Source organism: Tasmannia lanceolata, unplaced genomic scaffold (assembly GCF_043159265.1).
Source record: "Tasmannia lanceolata isolate RefF3 unplaced genomic scaffold, GAP_Taslan_0.1 ptg000044l, whole genome shotgun sequence".
NCBI lineage: Eukaryota > Viridiplantae > Streptophyta > Magnoliopsida > Canellales > Winteraceae > Tasmannia > Tasmannia lanceolata.
The window spans coordinates 19297871-19318033 of record NW_027518721.1 but is presented as its reverse complement, the minus strand read 5'-3'; the positions used below and the strand labels follow the sequence as shown (position 1 = coordinate 19318033).

The 20163-nt window shown below is 37.8% G+C and overlaps 1 protein-coding gene across 1 annotated transcript; it reads right to left on the bottom strand.

The window, feature by feature from the left end:
- Nucleotides 1-147: 147 nt before the first annotated feature.
- Nucleotides 148-17661, bottom strand: LOC143863565 (vesicle-associated membrane protein 714-like). The gene is made up of 4 exons (XM_077374272.1): nucleotides 17257-17661; nucleotides 5813-6003; nucleotides 4592-4755; nucleotides 148-644 (listed from the first exon to the last, which is right to left on the bottom strand). The coding sequence occupies exons 1-4, from the start codon at nucleotides 17471-17473 to the stop codon at nucleotides 554-556; spliced, it is 663 nt and encodes a 220-aa protein (XP_077230387.1). The 5' UTR covers nucleotides 17474-17661; the 3' UTR covers nucleotides 148-553.
- Between the last annotated feature and the right edge of the window lie 2502 nt (nucleotides 17662-20163).

Here is a 20163-nt window from a genome sequence, read left to right as displayed (position 1 = left end):
CCATGTTTGAAGTTCAGACACGAATATTAGGAACATATAAGAATCCCTTGACCAATAGAAAGAAAAAACCCAAAAAAACAAATACATGTATGATCCATGTGAATGCAAGTGACTCAAAAGAAAATGATATACCAGACATTGCAAAACTAATTGAAATCTCGACAATCAAACTAGTGAATAACAGAAGTTGTTACTAATGGCCAGCAAACATAAAAATTCAGAACACTGGGTTTGAGAATAGATAATAAGAACTCATGAACTTTACAAAAAATTCTCGAAATTTACAAAAAACAGAAATCCTCATCAACGAGTAACAAATAAAATTGCAGCAGGCTTCTGAAGCTACATAGACAAAGAAGTTACGAGATTCCACGTATAAAAGATCGATGCAAACATTCTTGGGCCTGCAGATATTGACTTCCATGTGCAGATGTGTCCGGAAGCGTTGTTGCTGTAGACAGGAGGGCTCATAACATACAGGAATGCAAATTCCGATACCCTACAGCGGCATACCTCACAAGGACATTGAAACAATGATGCCAGTGACTATTGATCAAGATCGGCATGATGGAAGGGTGATGCCTCCGCAACAAGCAGCAATTATTATGTACAGTAACAGCACTATCAAGCATGTCAATGTGGCCCTGCAGTGAAGAGAAAAATGTTACTGATCTGTGAAATTTAAAAGTAAAACTACAGATGCCACTTAACATTAGAATACTAAAAAGTAAAAAGTAAAAAAATAAAGAATAACATCATCACTGGCCTATGATGCCTCCATATTATTGAAAATAACCAACATAGGACTACTCATTTTCTGAGGACTTAGTTTTTAAGTTTGTAGATGGATGAAAAACGGATGCAATAGCATGGAAACCAGAGATTAGGCAATTGAGAGAGAGAGAGAGAGAGTTGATATTCATACCATCAAAAACATTATAATGCCAATAAAATAAGGAGTAAAAGCAAGGTAATTGTCATTTTACAGCGAACAACGCCCATATCCATCAACTGTACAACAACAAAAAAATCCCACATCCATCTTATGCAAAACTATGACTTGGCAAATTGTCATGGGATGACCCTTATGAGAAGGACAGCTTCAGAAGGTAATGTCTCCTGCTAGGTGAGATATGTAGGGGAGAAAGAGTACGTGCACAACTTTAACCCCAAGGGTGACTTCCTTTGGGGATGAACTCTTGGCAATGAAGAGCTCATTTGTGTTGACTCATCTATTTTATTCTTCTAGTTACTACTACTAGTATTACTATTAAAGTTATTTGGAGGCATCTCCCAGCAAATCACAAATTCGGGGATTTTAATCCTAGATGGGAAACAGTGGAGCAGTAAAGATGCCTTTGCAAAAACATGAGTATAAACATTAAGACCTCTTGCAAGCTTGTTGAGGTCAAGAAAGTCATGCATTTATAGAGAAATGTGAAGCGAAAATAGGAAGATGAAGGAGACATAATTGACGAGTGGTAATCATCTGAGGTGGGTGTGGATTGTAACACTTCAGCATGGGAAGGGTAGTATGTGATGGATGACCCAAGCAACAGTAGGAGCAGAAGGGATTTGCAACGTTCCTACTCCCCGGAGTAGATAACTTAGCTACTCCGTGGGCTTAAAATACAGTGGAGGCCACATTGTTTGGTTAATCCAAAGCATTCATTTGATGGGCCCTCACGTAGATAGGGTGTGACCAAAAAATCAGCTCCATAGGATCATCCAAACCCTTCGATTTGTGGAGGCAAAAAATGGACGGGTATAAACCTTCACAAATCTGTCCATTTTTTGCCTCCACAAATCGAAGGGTTGGGATGATCCTATGGAGCTGATATTTTGGGCGCGCGCGCACACACTCACTATTTTACTTCAATCTTTTATACCCATTTGTGAACCATACCTTAAAGATATATCACCCAAACCGGATCACCAACTTCAAACCCTAGATCTAAAAGCCAAAACTCTAGATCTACATCCATTCTACACACACACACACACACATACACACACTATTTTACTTCAATCTTTTATACCCATTTGTGAACCATACCTTAAAGATATATCACCCAAACCAGATCACCAACTTCAAACCCTAGATCTAAAAGCCAAAACTCTAGATCCACACACACGCACGCACGCACGCACGCACGCACACTATTTTACTTCCATCTTTTATACCCATTTGTGAACCATACCTTAAAGATATATCACCCAAACCAGATCACCAACTTCAAACCCTAGATCTAAAAGCCAAAACTCTAGATCTACATCCATTCTACATCATTGGTTCAATACCCAAAACCGTAGATCTAAGTCACAAACACCTAGATCTCAAACCCAAAATCCTAGATCTAAAAACCAAAAACCCATAGATCTAAGTCCTAGATCTCAAACCCAAAACCCTAGATCCGTGTCCTTAGCCCGTAGATCTACAAATCCAAAACCTTAGTTCTAAGTTCCACACCTCTACAACCCTACATCTTAATCTGAACCCTTAGATAGTTATATCCATACCCCACCTCTCTTGACACCTTAGATTTGCTATGCCTCTTTGCACACATAGATTTCCCTTCTCATCTTAGAGAAATCCTTGATCCACAACTTTTCCCCATGAAACCCTAGATCTACATCCCCTGGCCTACGAAACCTTACATCTATAACCAACACACATAGGTCTGTAACTAAAACTCCAGATCTGATCCCTCCAATCAGATATGCTCCCTTCCATCATTCGAAACCCCACATGACCACACCCATTAGATTTGGTGACTCCTTGAGCTTTCATCCCTACCTCTGGCAACTCCTCCACGGCAATAAAAAAACTAGCCTCCTTCCACCTCCATGACAACAATCTCCAGCACTAGGAAACTTGCATCTCAAGCCTGATTTGCATCTTCTTGGCACTCGCCGATTGGTAATCCACATCCCCCACTGTCCCTGCCTCTTCCCACATTATAAATAGAGTTTTCATTCCCCACGTCTGCAGCAACCTTAGAAATGTTACCATGATCTTCGTGGTTTTCTCACCCCCGGCCCCCCTCCCCCTCCCGCTCCCCCTCCTTTCCTAGGTTCAAATTATCATCACCAAGCGTTCACCTCTTCCATTCACCAGTGATGGTGAACCATTGCTATTACAGCCCTCTGCCAAGGAACTTCATCCTCACCGTCACACTCTCATCATCGATCTAGATCCACGAAGTTCCACTTTTTAAGGTCTGCTTGGCCTCCCTTTCCATTGGCCAAGAGAACGACTTGTTCAGTGTCATTTGGGGCTTACTATGCAGCAAATTAGCCCCCGAATTCTGTTTCAAAGAAGGTTGTCCATCCACCTCAGGCGGGATGTACACAGTTGAGTTTTCCTTCCCCTATACAATTATCCCTTTTCGTAGACATGGGCCCCCCTTATCACCTTTGCATTTCTCGTCTAGCAACCTCTGATCCATCTAGCATGATTCATATTCTTGAGCAACAATATTTTTGCTCTCATTTGGTTTTTCACACCTCTTGCAGGTCCTTCTACAGCTAAAGCTAAAAAAAAAAGAAAAAAAGTAGCATCTTTTGAATGCCCAATCTCCATGCCTCCTAGCCATATTGGCCCATTTTTCCTCTGCACCCTCTCCTACTTTTCTTCCTCTCGTTTGCTGTTATTCTCTACTTCCCTTTTCTTAGTCCAACTATCATCAGCCTCAATCCTTTCTCCCACTCTTTCTTCTCTCAGCCTACATCTCAAACAGAACTTCTTTGAAAGTATGTGTAGCCACAATCGCTACACATCCAATCCCCTGGTCTCCATTCGCTGAGCTGATGGTTGATACCTCCTATCGGGCCATTGTTTGTTGGTCACTTTCCCCTATCCATTCTCTCAAGGTAGAGTAAGTCATAACAATAGGAGGTTTAGGGTTATGGGGAATCATAAGTCATAACATTAGGAGATTAAAGGTTAATAAAACAGATGAACGTACCATTCAAAAAAAATAAAAATAAATAAATAAAACAGATGAGCGTATTGCTTCATTTGCATTGTCTAACTAATATTGTTGATACTATTATTGGGGAAGGAATACTCCTCAGTTAGAAGTATAAGTAGCATCAGGTCCAGGAAGCTTATATACAATTTGGCAACTATAGTAGTTAGTCTTGACATTGCACAACCATGGAAGTTGTTTTGTTAGGATGGATAAAGTGGAGAAATCATCCTCACAAAGGCTAGGTGATAATTGGCATGTTGGATATATTGGTTGTGTATCATAATATTCAAGGTCTTCCCTTGCCCTTGGCCAAAGAAACCTGGACAACCTTTCTTTAACAACCAATGATGATCACGACATAAGGGTGGTAACATTGAGATTGTGTGGGGCATGGGGTACCTGGCTTACCCCGAAAAAGGAAAGAGAGAGGAGTCGTCAATGAGTTAGAACAGCCAATTCCACAAGTTTTGGTGTTTCCATAAAGATGAAATCTCCAGGCATTTAGAAGATTTCATGCAAAGAAAATATAAGCAGTTTAACAATTGCTACTAAATTTAATCTTATGCAGAAGGACATGGACTCAAAATTTTTAATCTTATAAGGAATTGGGTGCTTACAATAGCTTGGCATTTTTCATCCATAGAGCACTAGAAAGGCGCTTAGATTGCTTCTTGAAATGAAAGGCACCATCTTGCATTGTTGCAGTTTTGTCAACAAGGAGTTCAATCCGGTCACCTCTCTCCAATATCTTCTCAATATTTTCCACCATGATAGTGCGTAGCTGGAAAACAAGGTTTAGTTGATATCAGAAACAAAACATGAGATACTCTAACAAAAAAAGAAATGACCAACATACCTCAAAATGTGCAGATGTCCAAAAAAACGTAATTTACCAAAAAAACAGCAAAAGAAAAGCCACTGGAGTTGTTGGCGTATAGGACTTCATGAATTTAAAAAAAAAAAAAAAAAAAACTTGAATGTATTGAAAATGTGGTGTTTGTAATTTGATCTGTAGTCAGCATATAAGTGTCAATTCAAGGATGTCCTTCGTCGACATCTCATATTTTAAACCATTAATCAGAAAATAAAATAATAAAAAGTATCTAGTCAAGCTACTAAGAACTTATTAAAAGAGACCATTGACTGGCTCAGAAATTAAAAGCTTGCCCGGACAGCTTCATCATATCAACAAAATATCCATTCATTAATTTAAGAAATGAGCAATATGCTCGAAATTTGGTAGGAGACCGAAAAACCAAAAACACCTGTCAAGTAGTTGTTTCAATGTGATTGAGTGATTTACACATCATGTGCCTTCACATTTGCTTCTATAAATAATAAACTGTACCAATGTCATTTCCTGAAAAGAAAAATGCATTTATGAATAGGGAGATGATATTTTCACTCTCCCTGCATTACATGCACGCTCCCCTTTTAACACATAAGAGAACAGAAACTGGCATTTACATCCCTTTCTTTATTTTAAACTTCTTTCATTGGTTGTTAAAATCTCCAAGGAGTTGTAACAGCCAATGAACAAAGGATAGAATAAAGAAAGGTTTGTACATATCAAGACAAACACGGTGTGATATTACTCCTAGAAAACATTACTTATATGTAATAAGATAAAAAAAAACATTTACTTTTTTGGAAAAAATCCATTTCAAAAAAAGATAAAAAAAACATTTAATATAATTTGATTTTATTACTGTTTAAGATGATGAGCACATACCTAGGTACCCAGGGGCTCAGCTGCCTTGGACCACTCAGGATCCTTGACAACCTCACTATCACAGTTATTGATGACTCCAAACAATGAATTCTTCTAAAATACTTGCCTCATTAACTTCACCTCGTACGCGGTTGAGAGTATCTACATTAGGATTACTGGAGAAGTATTCCATCTGCTGATGCAAGACCCTAGAGAACTCATCATTCATTGCATAAGCTAGAGCAGAGTGAGCCACTCTCCCATAGTTTTTCATAAACCTCATGTGAATATCCTCCAAGTAAGAGAAAGGAATTCTCCCTGGAATAAAGCATCAGATAAAATATGATGGACTGATAAAAAAGAAAAGAAAATTCTTAGGAGCAATATGTCATGGCATAAGACATTTTTCAAGAGATAATAGAAACCAATAAAGAAAAGAAAGGCAAACTTTAGGGAAAGTATCACGAATAACGGCATATAAAATAAAGGTCAATGGATGAATTTAAAAAAAAAGGAAAGGAAAAGGATAATCTAGATCTTATATGACATGTTTAGAATATCAAGATAGACTACACATGCACGAGTTTCTGTAGATAAATACGCCGAGCATACACAAGTTTCTGTACATAAATAGGCCAAGCATACTAATATAATAGAACAAGAGCAAAGGAAAATTCAACTACGATTCCATTTATAATAATTTGGCAGAACTATCCAATAGAAAGAATTAATGGCTTGTGAAGATGTTGACTCAAATCCAATTATTTAAAGTTATGATGAGACTTATCCTTGTGAAAGCCATTAGTACTTTTGCTTATCATCATGTAACCCAACTAAAACAAATCAAACCTGTCCACCAAATGACTATGTGCACTTATACACCACTAAGACATGAAATATTGTTGTAGAGCACAAAGCGCATGCATGGAAAAATTATCACTGTTGAGGGATTCATACATGCCTACCATAAGAAGGCCCCATAAATGATGATTGACTGCAACCTACCATAGGAGCCAAGCGAATCAACTAGAAATTTATTGTCTAATAGCTCAATGAAAGATGCTAAGGAGTGCAAAGCTCCCTTAGCCATGATAACCATCATCAACTTGGCATTCTGTCAATTAATTACTGAAACTAAAATCCATTCAATTCATGTAGCAAAATTGAACATCTAAGGTCCCACATAGTTAATTCACACCATCTTAATGTGCACTGTGCAGACTTAGAAACCCTCTACCGAGTTCACTAGCATGGCACGGCCCATAAGCTACCCAAGAAGCTCAATGTGAATAGTGAAGAGTTAGGGCAAAGTGTCCTAAAAAAGATATTTCAAACTATGAAAGAAAATGACTACATATCATAAGAAAACAAAGAAAGTAACCTTGAAGGCTAGAACCCATCTTCTTCTTTTTTTTGAATGGTAAAAGTTACATTTTAGAACCCATCTTAATGATCTATAAAACATCTTCAATCATGTCACACAATATTTCCAACTCATTGAACTCATTGAACTTCTCAATTATCTTTAGAATATTTGCACTAAATTAAACTTCTTCATGTGGCAAAAGTCATCATCCATGACACCACTCACTCTACTAAGCTCGACTAGATGGGGCATAAGAAGGCAAAATCATACCTTAGAGATGAAACGAAACCAACGGAAAAGCTGATATAGAAAACAAAGAATGCATATTGAAATAAAATTTGAACCAAGGTTCAAAAGCTCATGAGCTATGATTTGGCCGACACTTTGAATTTATTGCTGACAAATGTGTCTGACACGACACGCGTGTTTGCCTGTGTCGACACTCCTTTGGACACTTTTAAATGTACTGCTATATTTGTTAGACTTAATGTGGGTGTGTGGACACGTATTGTGTCGTGTCAAGTGTGACATTCTGTTTTATTACTGCATGTTGCGTTTACCTATTTTATTATTAACTATTCTTTTATTATAAACACTTGTTTAGCTCTTCTTTAACTAATATTTGATGTTGTATCATATATACTTTCTATTTAGCCGTGTCCCTGTTTCTAAATTTTAGAGGTCTGTGTCCAACACTCTGTGTTCGCGTCGACACGCGACACTCGTGTCATGTCCACAAATCATAGCTCATAGGTTAAAATCGATCACTCTCAGTAAAATCATTTAAGGAGTTTTTTTTTTTTGGCAAAACAAGACACGTGGTTTGGGGCTTTTGCAAAAGACGACATAGAATTCAAGATTTTGTAAAAGGAGACTGTGTGGTTTGGATGAATTTTATAAAAGGAGACATATACCGTCAATTTCTAACTGAACCACTACGGTGGATGACTTTGCCTCAAAAAAAGACCAATTGATGGTTAATTTTGACTTTTAACACATATAAGAGTATTTTGATCTTTTCTTGGAAAATTCATCAAGCTGAGCCAGTTTCGTTAAGGAATTACCGATGTCTTTTTTTCTGCAAAATTCACCCAAATCACATGCCTCCTTTCACAAAATCTTGAATTATATGTCGTCTTGAACAAAAACCCCAAACCATATTCGTGTTTTGCAGAAGCCCCATTATTTAATCAAATAAGATAAAAGAAAAGGAGGATATGCAGAAACCAAGAAAACAGGAAGATGAAGGCAGGTTAAAAAAAATGCGAAAATCCCAAAGCATGTGCTGTGATTTGCAAAAGCCCCATTATTTAATCAAACGACTTAAAGAAGGGAGGATATGGAAAAGCCAAAAAACAGGAATATGGAGTCAAGTTAAAAAATACATATATGGTGACGTTTTAAGCGACGAAAACTGTATAAGTTTTTTTTTTTTTTGGAATGGCTGAAACTGTATAAGTTTTAATTAAAGAAGTATTAAATAATTAAATGTAGAATTTTTTTTTATCACAAACCTACGCAATAAATGTAATAAATCAAAATTAATGAAAACTCATGAAAAAAGAAAGCAATGTAAAGATAATGAGAGCATATGAAAAGAGAACTTAAGGTTAGAAAAAATGAAAAATAGAAAAATGTTAGCCTTTTAACTAAAATGAATGTAAATAATTAATGTTAAAATAACTTTTTGTTTCCTTGCTCTTCTTGTATCATTGAATTTTCTTTTAATAAAAAAATTAATTTTCAAAAAGTAAAAGTAAATATTGGAAAACATATTTCTTTGATTGTTTGAAATCAGATGGGTTCAGTTCTTTATTTCTTCTTTTTTTCTTAATTTACTTTTATGTAATTAGTAATGGGACTTTGATATAAGAGATTACAAATTAACCTCACCACAAAATCTCACCACATTAACCTCACATTTATTTCATACATTAACCTCACCACAAATCTCATTTCAGGGAAAACATGATCTCTTCATGCATGCATAGAAAACAAGAGAATGTAAAGTAGCCAAGGTAATGAGAAAGTGGGTTCGGGAAGTTTTGAGTTAGTAAAAAAAGGAAAAGAAGAAACTAGAAACAACAAAACTCATAAATATGAACTCCTACTTAAAATGCTAAAAACTAGAGTGTAAGCAATTCACCACCCTTGGTTTTTCTCATACCTATGGTCGCTACAGTAACCATTATCAAACCTAAACAAACCCAACTCTGATTTCCTACAAGTCTACAACACAAGCCCTGGATTGCTACCTTTTCCTTCGAATCCTTGAAAACTATCCAGCTTTTTCACATTCCAACCTATTATAATCAACCAATAGAAAGCATGGGAGCGAAATGGCAATGGAGGAGAACATTGTTTTGTTTTTCTCCAACCAGGACTAACAACATTCAAAATTGAGTGAGTCAAAATATTGGTGAATCAAATCATTTTCTCAAAAACCCACCCAACTGGAAAATATTATAGTGTTTTTAAGGGTGAGGGGTTCAATGTCCGGTTTGAAACAATTTTGAAGCAAGTTGAATTTACTTGGGAAGTTTCAAGTTAAGGGAGAAGTTTCCATGTTTGATTTGAGAGCTTATTGGCTTGTGAACTTTGAGAGATGACATAATGAATGGGAGTTCAAACCATTGTACACACATTCACGGACACCAAATTGACAACCAAGTCCCGATAATATGTAATGATTCGACAGAGACATCCGACATGTTTCCTCAATGAAGGGCATCGAGGGCATCCAGCAGTTTCACCTGAGAATAAAACTTCTTCACATAGTCCACTTTGAGACCATGTCCTAACCATGGTTTCAAATTTCGACTGAAATCCGAAATTTCGGATTTCGGTGATGACCGGAACTAAAGCATACAGAAATTCCTGAAATTTACCAAATTTCATTTGAAATATCGGAAATTTTGTCAAAATTGATAATAAAATAATAATATTATATTACGTTAAAGAATTTCGAACGAAATTACTAAAATTTCGGGTGAAATTTCAGTAATTTCGATCGAAATTTCGTCCGAAAAATCTGGAGTTTCGTGCGCAATTACCAAATTTCACCCGAAATTTTGGGATTTTGGCTGAAATTTCGGTTTCGGATAAGTCCGAAATTTTAGCCAAAACTGAAATTTAAAACCATGGTCCTAACAACGGAACCTTTTTGGAGAAAGGGGTCTAAAATTATCCACTACCTAAGGCAAATATGCTATTACACAACTGCCACGCCTTAACATTCAAGTAAAGTGGTTTTTTTATCTCCTCCATTAGACAATTTGTGGAAGGAACCAACAGAACTTCGAGAGTAGCTTCTACTTCACAAAAATCATCATCCCCATCAAGCATTATTGAATGATTTGTATTCATGTTCCCTCAAAACAAAATAGCTGTGCAGTCTCATACGAATTCTCATCATGTGTATAATGCAAGAGCATTGTTACCATTCAAGCACCATGAACTAGGAATTGATTCAGAGAACAAATTAGTCAGTTTAATCAATTGCCTCTTTGTTTCATTGTGAATGTATTGAATTTTGAAACATGTAAACTAACAATGAACTAGGCATTATAAGATCACGAAAATATGGAGAAAACCCAATACAACTGGGGTGCCTTTTGCACTATATATATAGAGAGAGAATTTTACAAGTGGTTTTCCATGAAAAACATGTGCATAACTACCTAAACTACTTGACTTTCAAATTCAAATTACATAACTGATTATAACTAAAAACTAACTCTTAAGTATCCTAATCTATCACACTAATGATCCAACCTTCAGATCTGATCTAATACATTCTAACAGGCATATATGGACCAGATTTATTAGGTGTGTTTTTTATTGCGTCAATTGACTAAGTGATGCCACTCATAGGTTCTCAAGGGTAAGATGTATATATCCCTAGCTTCAGGAACTTACCTATCTTTACTGTCATAAGATGTCTGCAGAATATGTCAATCATTAAAAAAAAATGAAATTGTGAACAGATTAGTGTTGGGTATATAATATAACCCATGTATGTTCTAATATAAGCCCAATAAGATAATGGACCGGTGTAGTGGGCCTATTTGGGCTAGAGCCCACTAACCTATTAAAACCCTAGTGTATCTAATATATATAGGGGCTGGAGGCAACAAACTTGGTATTCCAAACTAGATACCTTGGGTGTAATGCTTCAAGCAACCTCTGTTGCTTGACCTAATTACTATAACAATCTTGAAGCATTAGTTTCAACCCTAGTTTTGGGCGTGGGTTTTATCCTTCGAAGATTCAATTTGGACGTGATTTTCAATTCGTTCTCAAAATCTCAATCGGTTTTAGCCGTGGGTCTATTCTCCCCAAGAAAACGAATTAAACGAATTGGCCGTGGGTTCTCTTCTCCAACAGAAATTGATTTAGGCGTGGGTTTTTTTATCTCCCTCGAAGTTGCTTTTGGGCAAGCCGTAGTAAGGTGTTCTCCCTTTCTCAGATTGCTCGTTGTAACAATCGGCCGATCCAAAATCGGCAAGTTTGCGCTTCTTCCCCGTCATAGAGATTGTTTTCCGGCTTAATATCACCATGAATAGAACGGCCTATCCGGTGAATGTGAGCGATCGCCTCCATTAACGGTGACATAACTCCGGCAGCCTCTGATTCGGAAAAATACGGTTTGAAATTTGATCGTATAGATCTAAAGAGAAGCAGAGGTCAACAATTCTGTGCAGACAAGCTTCGCCCTCATAACCTCGTGGAGATTGAAACCGAGTAGCCCTCCCTCTCACGCCTTCTCCTAATACATAGCCGTTCGGTTCTATTGGGAAGAGGAAGTTTGCCTCTCTTGTGTGCAATACAATCTGTTGGAGGACGACAACCTTCTTGGGATTGAAAGCAGCCCTCTCACTTTGGTTTTCTTCCAGTTAGTATTGGGGTTACTCTAAATCACTTGGTCGGTGAAAAATAAAGGAGCAAAAACCCATGTACGACTTCTGTTTGGAGCAATTTATATTGAGAAATTCGATTTTTGGGTCCACAAACACCATCATCAAATTCCCTTGCAGGGGACAAGAACAAGAACAACCCTAATCTCAGATTTTTTGGATGTGGGTTTTCTACCCAGAGCTTCCTCCAAAATTACTTTTTTGGGCGTGGGTTTTCTTCTCGCACAACAATTGTTTGGACTTTCTCACTTGGTCGGATTTGTTGCCGCTGTGAGAGGAGTTAATCCAACAAGGGGCCGATCTCTTCTTCTTACTGTCGCTTGGGCTTACGAAAAATAAGGAGTCGATTGCTTTGAGTTGGTTGTTCTGTCTCTCTCTTTCTTGTGCTCAAACACAGTCCATTGTAAAATTCAATTTTTGGGTTCAACATCCAAAACTCGAAACCCATCTTGTAAGTTGCTAACCAATTTGGCCGAACCATCTTCTTGGGCCTAAATCTTGTGGCCGGTTCTTGGTGGCCGCAACATTGGCAATCAATTTTTGGAGCCGACACTTTGGAGGAAAATTATTGTGGGAGGAACGACTTGGTTCTTAGCTTTGGTTCCTCGATTTGACTCGTAGCTTTGGTTGTTGAGCCGTCGGTTCGTGGATTTGGTTCTTTGTTTTTGGCTCACCCCCTGTAAATCCTAATTATTATTGGGTTTGGGTATTCGCCTTGGCTGGTTTGTCCTCGCCTCGGGTATTACCTTGGTGGTTATCTCTTGCTACTGAGTTTCATCTTGGATATCTCGGATTCGGGTTTGGATTTGGTTCGCGACTTAGTTATTCTTATTTGGTTATCGTGCTTCACAAATCAGGTGCACTCTTTCCATCCTTTATTTTGGTAAATTAGACTAAAATGGAAAAGATTGTAGTTCCCTTTGAGATGGTCAAACTTCAATCGTTTGGAGGTTCGTAATTTTATTCCTGGAAGCGAAAGACTCAATTTGGTCTGAAATACTTGAATGTTTTCTTCACCATTTTGAGTACCTTTGCTGATTCGATTGAAGGTGTTGACGAATCTCAATGGATTCGAGATGAGGATTTCTGCAGCGACTACTTGTTAAATTGTCTTTCAGATCGTCTTGCAGAAACCTATAGTAAATATAACACTGCTAAAGCACTATGGGACAGCTTAGATGCTCAATTCAAGAAGGAGGAGGAATTGTCCAAGACTCATCTTGTGGACAAATTCATGAATTTCAAGTTCCAGGAGGACATGAAAATCACTCCTCAAGTAACTGATTTAGAGAATTTGAGATCTAATTTAGCAAATGAGAAAATAGTAGTGTGTGATCCGTTTCTTGTGGGTGCAATCATATACAAGCTAACATCTACATGGCACTCTTTCACAATAAAGATGTATAGAAAGAAGGTGTAAGTGGGACTGGATGATCTCAAACGATTCATTTGAATCGAATATGAGAATAGAGCTAGGAATAACTTGGAGATGGTTAGACAGCAACAGTCAGCTGCTAACACAGTGATATATCCCAAGAAATTTTCTAAGAAATCCAAGTCACCTAAGAGTGATATTCCCAAGTTGAAAGCCAAAAAGACTGTCTTTAAGAAAAAGAAGGGCAAGTGCTACATCTGTGGGAGATGGTCACTTTGCTGCAGATTGTAGGCAACCTTAGGTGGTAAAATCTGACACACATTATAAGGAAGCTACTATGCTGGTAGATAAGACTGGGCCTAAAAAATTTCACTGCCATGTTGAGAAAAGATAAGGCCAGTAATTCTTCAGACTGGTGGTTAGAAACAGATGCCATTTGTCATGCCTGCAACTCAAAGAATGTTTTTCACTAAGTGTTATCGAAGTAAATGAGACTGGTACAGTGGCTAGTGGAGCAGACATGGAAGTCACTCACACTGGTACTGCGAACTTGGCCCTTTTTTCAGGTAAACTGCTTAGTTTATAAGATGTTAAAGTGTTTTCCATTAGTCTGTTTGACTATGCTGGCATATGCACTTCATTTATGTGTGATAGAGTAATTTTTTATTGTTAACTCATAATATTTTGATTGTGCATACTTGTAGATGGTATGTATGGTTTGAGTTTAAGAAATGAGACTGTTAGTTATGATAGTTCACCGCTCATTGATCCTAAGTTGTTACACAACCGATTGGGACATGTGCACTATCAGAAAATGGTCCACCTTACTATGACTCATACGATACCATTATATATGTCAATTAAATTTGACAAGTGTGAGAGGTAGGAGTGATAGAGAAGGAGAAGTTACACAATGACAGGGTTCAAGGAATTCTGTGCCTCTCAGGGCATAATCCTTGAAACTACAGCTCCTCACTCGCCTCAATCAAATGGCATAGCTGAGTGTAAGAACATAACGTTAACTTAATGTTAAACTCCATGTTAATGACAGCTGGCATGCCTAGTTGCATTTGGGGAGAGGCAGCTTTGACTGCACATCACATTCTAAATCTCTATATGCTCCTCCATGTGATAGAGTACCTAAGAATTTGGTGAGAACTTTGTGACCTACCAATTGGAGAATGATCCATCATCCTATCAGGAAGTGATGAGATCTAGGGACTCTATGTTGTGGGCAGAAGCCATTCATGATGAAATGAGCTCTCTGTTAGAAAATCTAACTTGACAGCTAGTCCATTTGCAATGAGGCTAAGACTATGGGTTGTAAGTAGATATTTGTTTGTATGTTATTCTACACAGCTCGTATGGATGTTAAGATCTAACAATCCTTGTATTGGTCTTCATCAAGCACTTAAATTGTGACATCAGCAATTTGACAAAGTAGTAAAGAGCTTTGGGTTTTCTGATTAATTACTCGGATAAATGCCTTTACTATCGTTTTGTGTCGAATAAGGTTATGCTTATTTGCTTGTATGTAGCTGTTGATTCTTGTTTCCAATCTCTCTGTGGTGAGTTATGTGAAACTAACCTTGGGTAAAAAATTCGACATGAAAAGACCTGGGTGTTGTAAACACCATTCTTGGTATGAAAGTAAGTTTTTTGAAAGGCAAGGAATCACCCTTGACCTAGCCCATTATATGCAATACTACCATTTTTTTTTAGGATGCAGTGGGTGCAAACCGATTGAGACACTATTTTGATTATACCAAGAAGCTGATCTCTAAAGAAAGACAGTGTGAATCAGTTCGATTATTTTAAACTGATTGGTAGTCTCATGTATGTTTTATGTTGCACTAGGCCAGACATAGCCTTTATAGTTGGCATGCTGAGTTGTTTTGCTAGCAATCCTGGCCATGAGCATAGAAATGGCCTTATGAGGCTGATGAGATACCTTTCGTGTACTCAAGAGTATGCTCTAAATTATGATGGCCATCCACTTGTTGTGGAAGAATATTCTGATGCGTCATGGGGATCAGAATTAGGGGAAAGCAAATCTACTGCTGATGTGTGGAAGTCGAATTTGAACTTTATGGTCTAGCTTCGGTTGCAAATGAAAGCAGAGGAGATAAAGATTCTGATTATGGTTATGGACATTCCACTAACCCAGTTAAGGTTTAGTTCCTTAAGTATATTCTGTGATAATCAAGCTACAATTACGATTGTGAAGAACTCACTCTTTAATGGTAAGAGGAGACATCTTAGGCTGAAACAAGCCATGCTGAATTATCTCATTTAACACGGGATTATCACTTTGATTGATGTGAGATCGAAGGATAATATGGCTGATGCTCTCGCAAAGGGACTGAACAAAGATCGAATATTCAAAACTGTGGGGGAGATGGGGTTAAAGTCTTTATAGACATGACTTAACCTACATTCATGTTATTTTGAATCTTTGAATCTCCCTTTTGGCCAAGATAAGCACTTGATATGTTTCGACGATGTTTACAGTTGTTGTGTGTCATTCCACATTTGATGACATGTCCTTTTTGGGAAAGGTTGTACATTCCAAACTTGATGATACAGCTTAACTCAAATATGGATAAGATGACTATAACATTCCAAAAAGAAACATGAAATGATTCTTTGCAAAAGAAACTATTTGGTCTTGTTCTTTAATGAAACTTGACAATTAGGAATGGTTATTTGCAAAAGAAGTTGTTTAGGTCTTGTTCTGTATTGAAACTTGACAATGATGCTTATGGTGAGAGTGATACTGATACTTTTTCAGCCATTTGAATTGTACTAAGTTCTTCTTCAGGTAGAACTAGATACTTTCGTGAATTATGGAATTGTACTAAGTTCTTCTTCAGGTAGAACTAGATACTTTAGTGTTTTACACAAATGATTAGATTCATTTTCATGAAATCCATATTTGGTAATTCACAGGGATTGGCAAAAAGGAGGAGCTTGTCTTCATTTGGACTTTGATGAAGATGACTTACTTGATGAGTAAATCTTCTAAAATCATAAAGACTATGCTTACATTTCAGTATGCATAAAGTTCACTTTTTTGTGGAACTTTATTTTGGATCTCGATGAGAATCATACCTCATGAATGAATTCATCTAAGATTAGTGGGGTTCACTTATATGTGAAACTACCTTTTGGTTGAGTTTAGCTTGTTGTATATCTAAAACTCTTGGTTTGTCATAAAAGGATTCATGTTTTCATTTGGATTACAGATCTTTTATGATATAAACCATATGGTGATGTGGATGTTTCTATATTTTGTTTTGAACATTACACTGTCTATCTATTGGATTGTGCTATATGTAGAACATAGGAGGAGATTGTTGGGTATATAATATAACCCATGTATGTTCTAATATAAGCCCAATAAGATAATGGACCGGTGTAGTGGGCCTATTTGGGCTAGAGCCCACTAACCTATTAAAACCCTAGTGTATCTAATATATATAGGGGCTGGAGGCAACAAACTTGGTATTCCAAACTAGATACCTTGGGTGTAATGCTTCAAGCAACCTCTGTTGCTTGACCTAATTACTATAACAATTAGCACATGCCAATCTTAAAAACAAAAAATTTATAAAGAGATTACCATAGATTACAAAAGAAGTTCCAGTGATGTATTATAAAAAGAAAGCAACATGAATTCACCTCGTAATTTTATCTGAACAATGATAATTCTTAGCACATATATTGCAGTCAAAACCCTAAAAACTCAAATAAAATAAGCAGCAAACTAAATGACGAATTTTCTTTTCCTCTTCAATGAAAGGAACCAAAACTAACACCATAACAGATCAAATTAGTCAAAAAAAAAAAAAAAACAGATCTACAAAATCAAGCATTTATATAAAAAATTGAGATCCGAGAATGCATAAACTCACTTCCAAAGGTATCATTCGCCGTACAGAGAAAGCTAATCCCATCGGATCTGAGAATGTGGAATATATACCGATCTTGTGAAAAACAGAGCCTAGAATCCGCCTCTAAAGGCAATTTCTCCAGAATTCTCCTGGCCACGACACCGGTATTTCCCGACACGGCGCTGAATTCAGCAAGAACAATGGCTCCCCTCGCCACGACTGCGTAGAGGATCGCCATTACTGATGCAGAGAGTTTTTTTTTCTCTCTGTATGGTGTAATTGAACTAATATTCCATGGAAGAGATTTTAGGGTTTTGGAGATTGAGAGGATGGAGAAGAGAGGTTAAATAGATGGTTTTTTTTTAGAGGAGGGAGAAGGAAAAGAGGTTGGAAACGAGAGGGGTGTTGAGAAAACCGGCCATTGTACCGGCCGGTCCACGCCATCGCGTTTTTTTGAGTTTTTTAGTTTGGGAGATGATGAGTCGCACCCCCTAGAGGATAATTCGCACCCCTGGACTATGAATTGACGTCAAAAGGTGTAAAAAACTAAAAAAGGAGGTTATTTTAACGCTTTTTGACGTCCATACACTTTTAAGGGATGTGGATTATCCTAAAGGGGATGCGAATTTATCATCTACCTTTAGTTTTTGGTGGGAGTGGAATTTGGGTTGGTGTGGAGTGGGCCCCATTATATGGAGGAGTCCTCTAAGGCTCTAACTCATTTTGGTCAGTTGTCGACTTCTATTCTCGGACGGTGCCTTTAAATTGGACTGACATGGCCCACGGCCACCACAAATGCGCGCGTGTCGGACTGTTCTGTTCGGGGATAAATATCCTTGGGTTAGTTGTTCCTGGGATTGGCACTCTCCATACATAGGTGCCACTTGGGTTGGGTTGGGTTGGTTTGGGTTGAGGCCAACCCGACCCGACACAATGAACCCTTTTTTCCAACCCAAACCCGACCCTACCCGAGTTCAACCCAACCCAACCCAACCTGAGTGTTAAGGTTACAGAAAAAAAAATTATTAAAAATTTCGGGTTTCACTCGGGTCGAGCTGCCCAAACCCTCCCGACCCTAGGGGTGTCAATGGATCCAGACGGTCCGATGGATCGTCCGAATCCGAACGTTAATGAAAATGATCTAAGCATATGAATAGGATCCATGGGCATATTTCGGATCATCAAATTTAGGATCCGAAAATTTTTGGATTGTATATGGGCAAGCCATAGATGCCCATTGGATAGTCACGATCTGAAATGGTTCACAAAAATACCCTCCAAATTTTGTTAATGCTAACCGTTCTATGAAGGGTATTTTGGTCAAAACCTCTCTTATCACTTAATGAATCGGATGGGAATGTAATTTCACTCATTTCAGTCGTTTCATTTCATATTTTCTCAAAGGAAAAGAGAAAGGGGTTTTCTTCTTTATGCATAGAGATTAAACATAGAGACACACTAATAGTGGACTGCCATTCTATCTCTTTTAAAAAAAAATAATTGTTTACTTAGCTTAGTGTGACATAATAGGGCACTCCGATTGACAGTCCGAATTAAAATGGATCGTGATAATGACGTGGAAAGTACGATCCGAAGAACAATCCGACTCCGACCCGACCAATAAGGAATTTGAATGGATCGTAACTGTGACATAGGTGGATCCGACCCGAAGTGGATCCGTTGACATGCCTACCCGACCCAACTCGACCCGATTCGATTTCCAACCTAGGTTGGAAAAACTCAAATCCAAACCCAAACCCAACCTGAACTCAACCTAACACGACCTGAGTTGCACCCCTAGGTGGCCATATAGACTATTTGAGTATTTTTTCAAAAGGAAAACACTTTGAAAACATAATCTCTTCTTGAAAATAAAGACAACAGTGGAAATGACCGTTAATTTGGTCATTTTCACTGCATTAATTGCGTTTCATGGGGATTCGAGATCTATTCACTGCTTTTTTGCCAACGCGGCACCAATAATTGATCCCTGTCTATTTTAGCAAAACGGATTCCCGTTTAGCTAGCAGTGCCCCTTTCAAAAAGTACCTTACGGACTCCACAAGGCTACAGTTGAGGTGTCAAATGGACCCAGGATCCGAATCCAAACTTAAATGAATAGGATATGGACACATTATTAGGATCCCAGGACACATTTAGGATTCTTATCATAGGATCCGAAACTTTTTCGAACGTATCTAGACAACCGACAAAAGTCCGCGGGACAGTCCAAAATCCGAATCTATTATACTATTTTACAAAAATACCCTTCCACTTTTTATAACTCAAAGTATTATTTGAGGGTGTTTTGGTAAATATAAGTCATAAGCATTTTCCCAATTATTCCTATTTTAAATATTTTGTCGTCCATCTCTAGTCCCTGACTCACTAGTCACTCTCTTCTCTTACTTCTATAACCATGGATTCTAAGTCCTTAACCCACTTTGTCACCACCTGCAACTCGCGCTTACCCTCACCCTAGCCTTCTTCTAACGTAAGTATGACCTACTAGGACATTCTGATGGACGGTCCCATTTGAAATGGAACGAGATGTTGTAAGTAGGATCCGAAGAACACTTCGAATCCAATCCGATTGATAAAGATTTTGAATGGATCGTGACTGAGATATACGTGGATCCGATACGAACCGGATCCGTTAACACCCCTAGCTACAACGTAAACAGGTTTACGCCCAAAAATCATTTCCATACGATGATCATAACCCTAAGGATCTGTTTACGATGTGACCCAACAAATGCACGTTTTGGATCATTCTATGGGAGAATTTATATGATGGGTGGCCGTGAAAACACGTGAAGTCTAAAAAAAGTAGGTACGGCCCACTTTCTTTTATGATCCAAACCGTTCATCTGAAAATGGAGATTTCCAAAAATCATTTATGGAATCTTCTACGGATCGGAGGGTTAG

Coding starts and splice junctions, on each gene's coding strand:
- LOC143863565 (XM_077374272.1), bottom strand. CDS start 17,473: ATGGCGATCCTCTACGCAGTCGTGGCGAGGGGAGCCATTGTTCTTGCT. Junction 6,004..17,256: donor GGCGAATGATACCTTTGGAA/GTGAGTTTATGC, acceptor GCTTTATTCCAG/GGAGAATTCCTTTCTCTTAC. Junction 4,756..5,812: donor TACGAGGTGAAGTTAATGAG/GCAAGTATTTTA, acceptor CTTGTTTTCCAG/CTACGCACTATCATGGTGGA.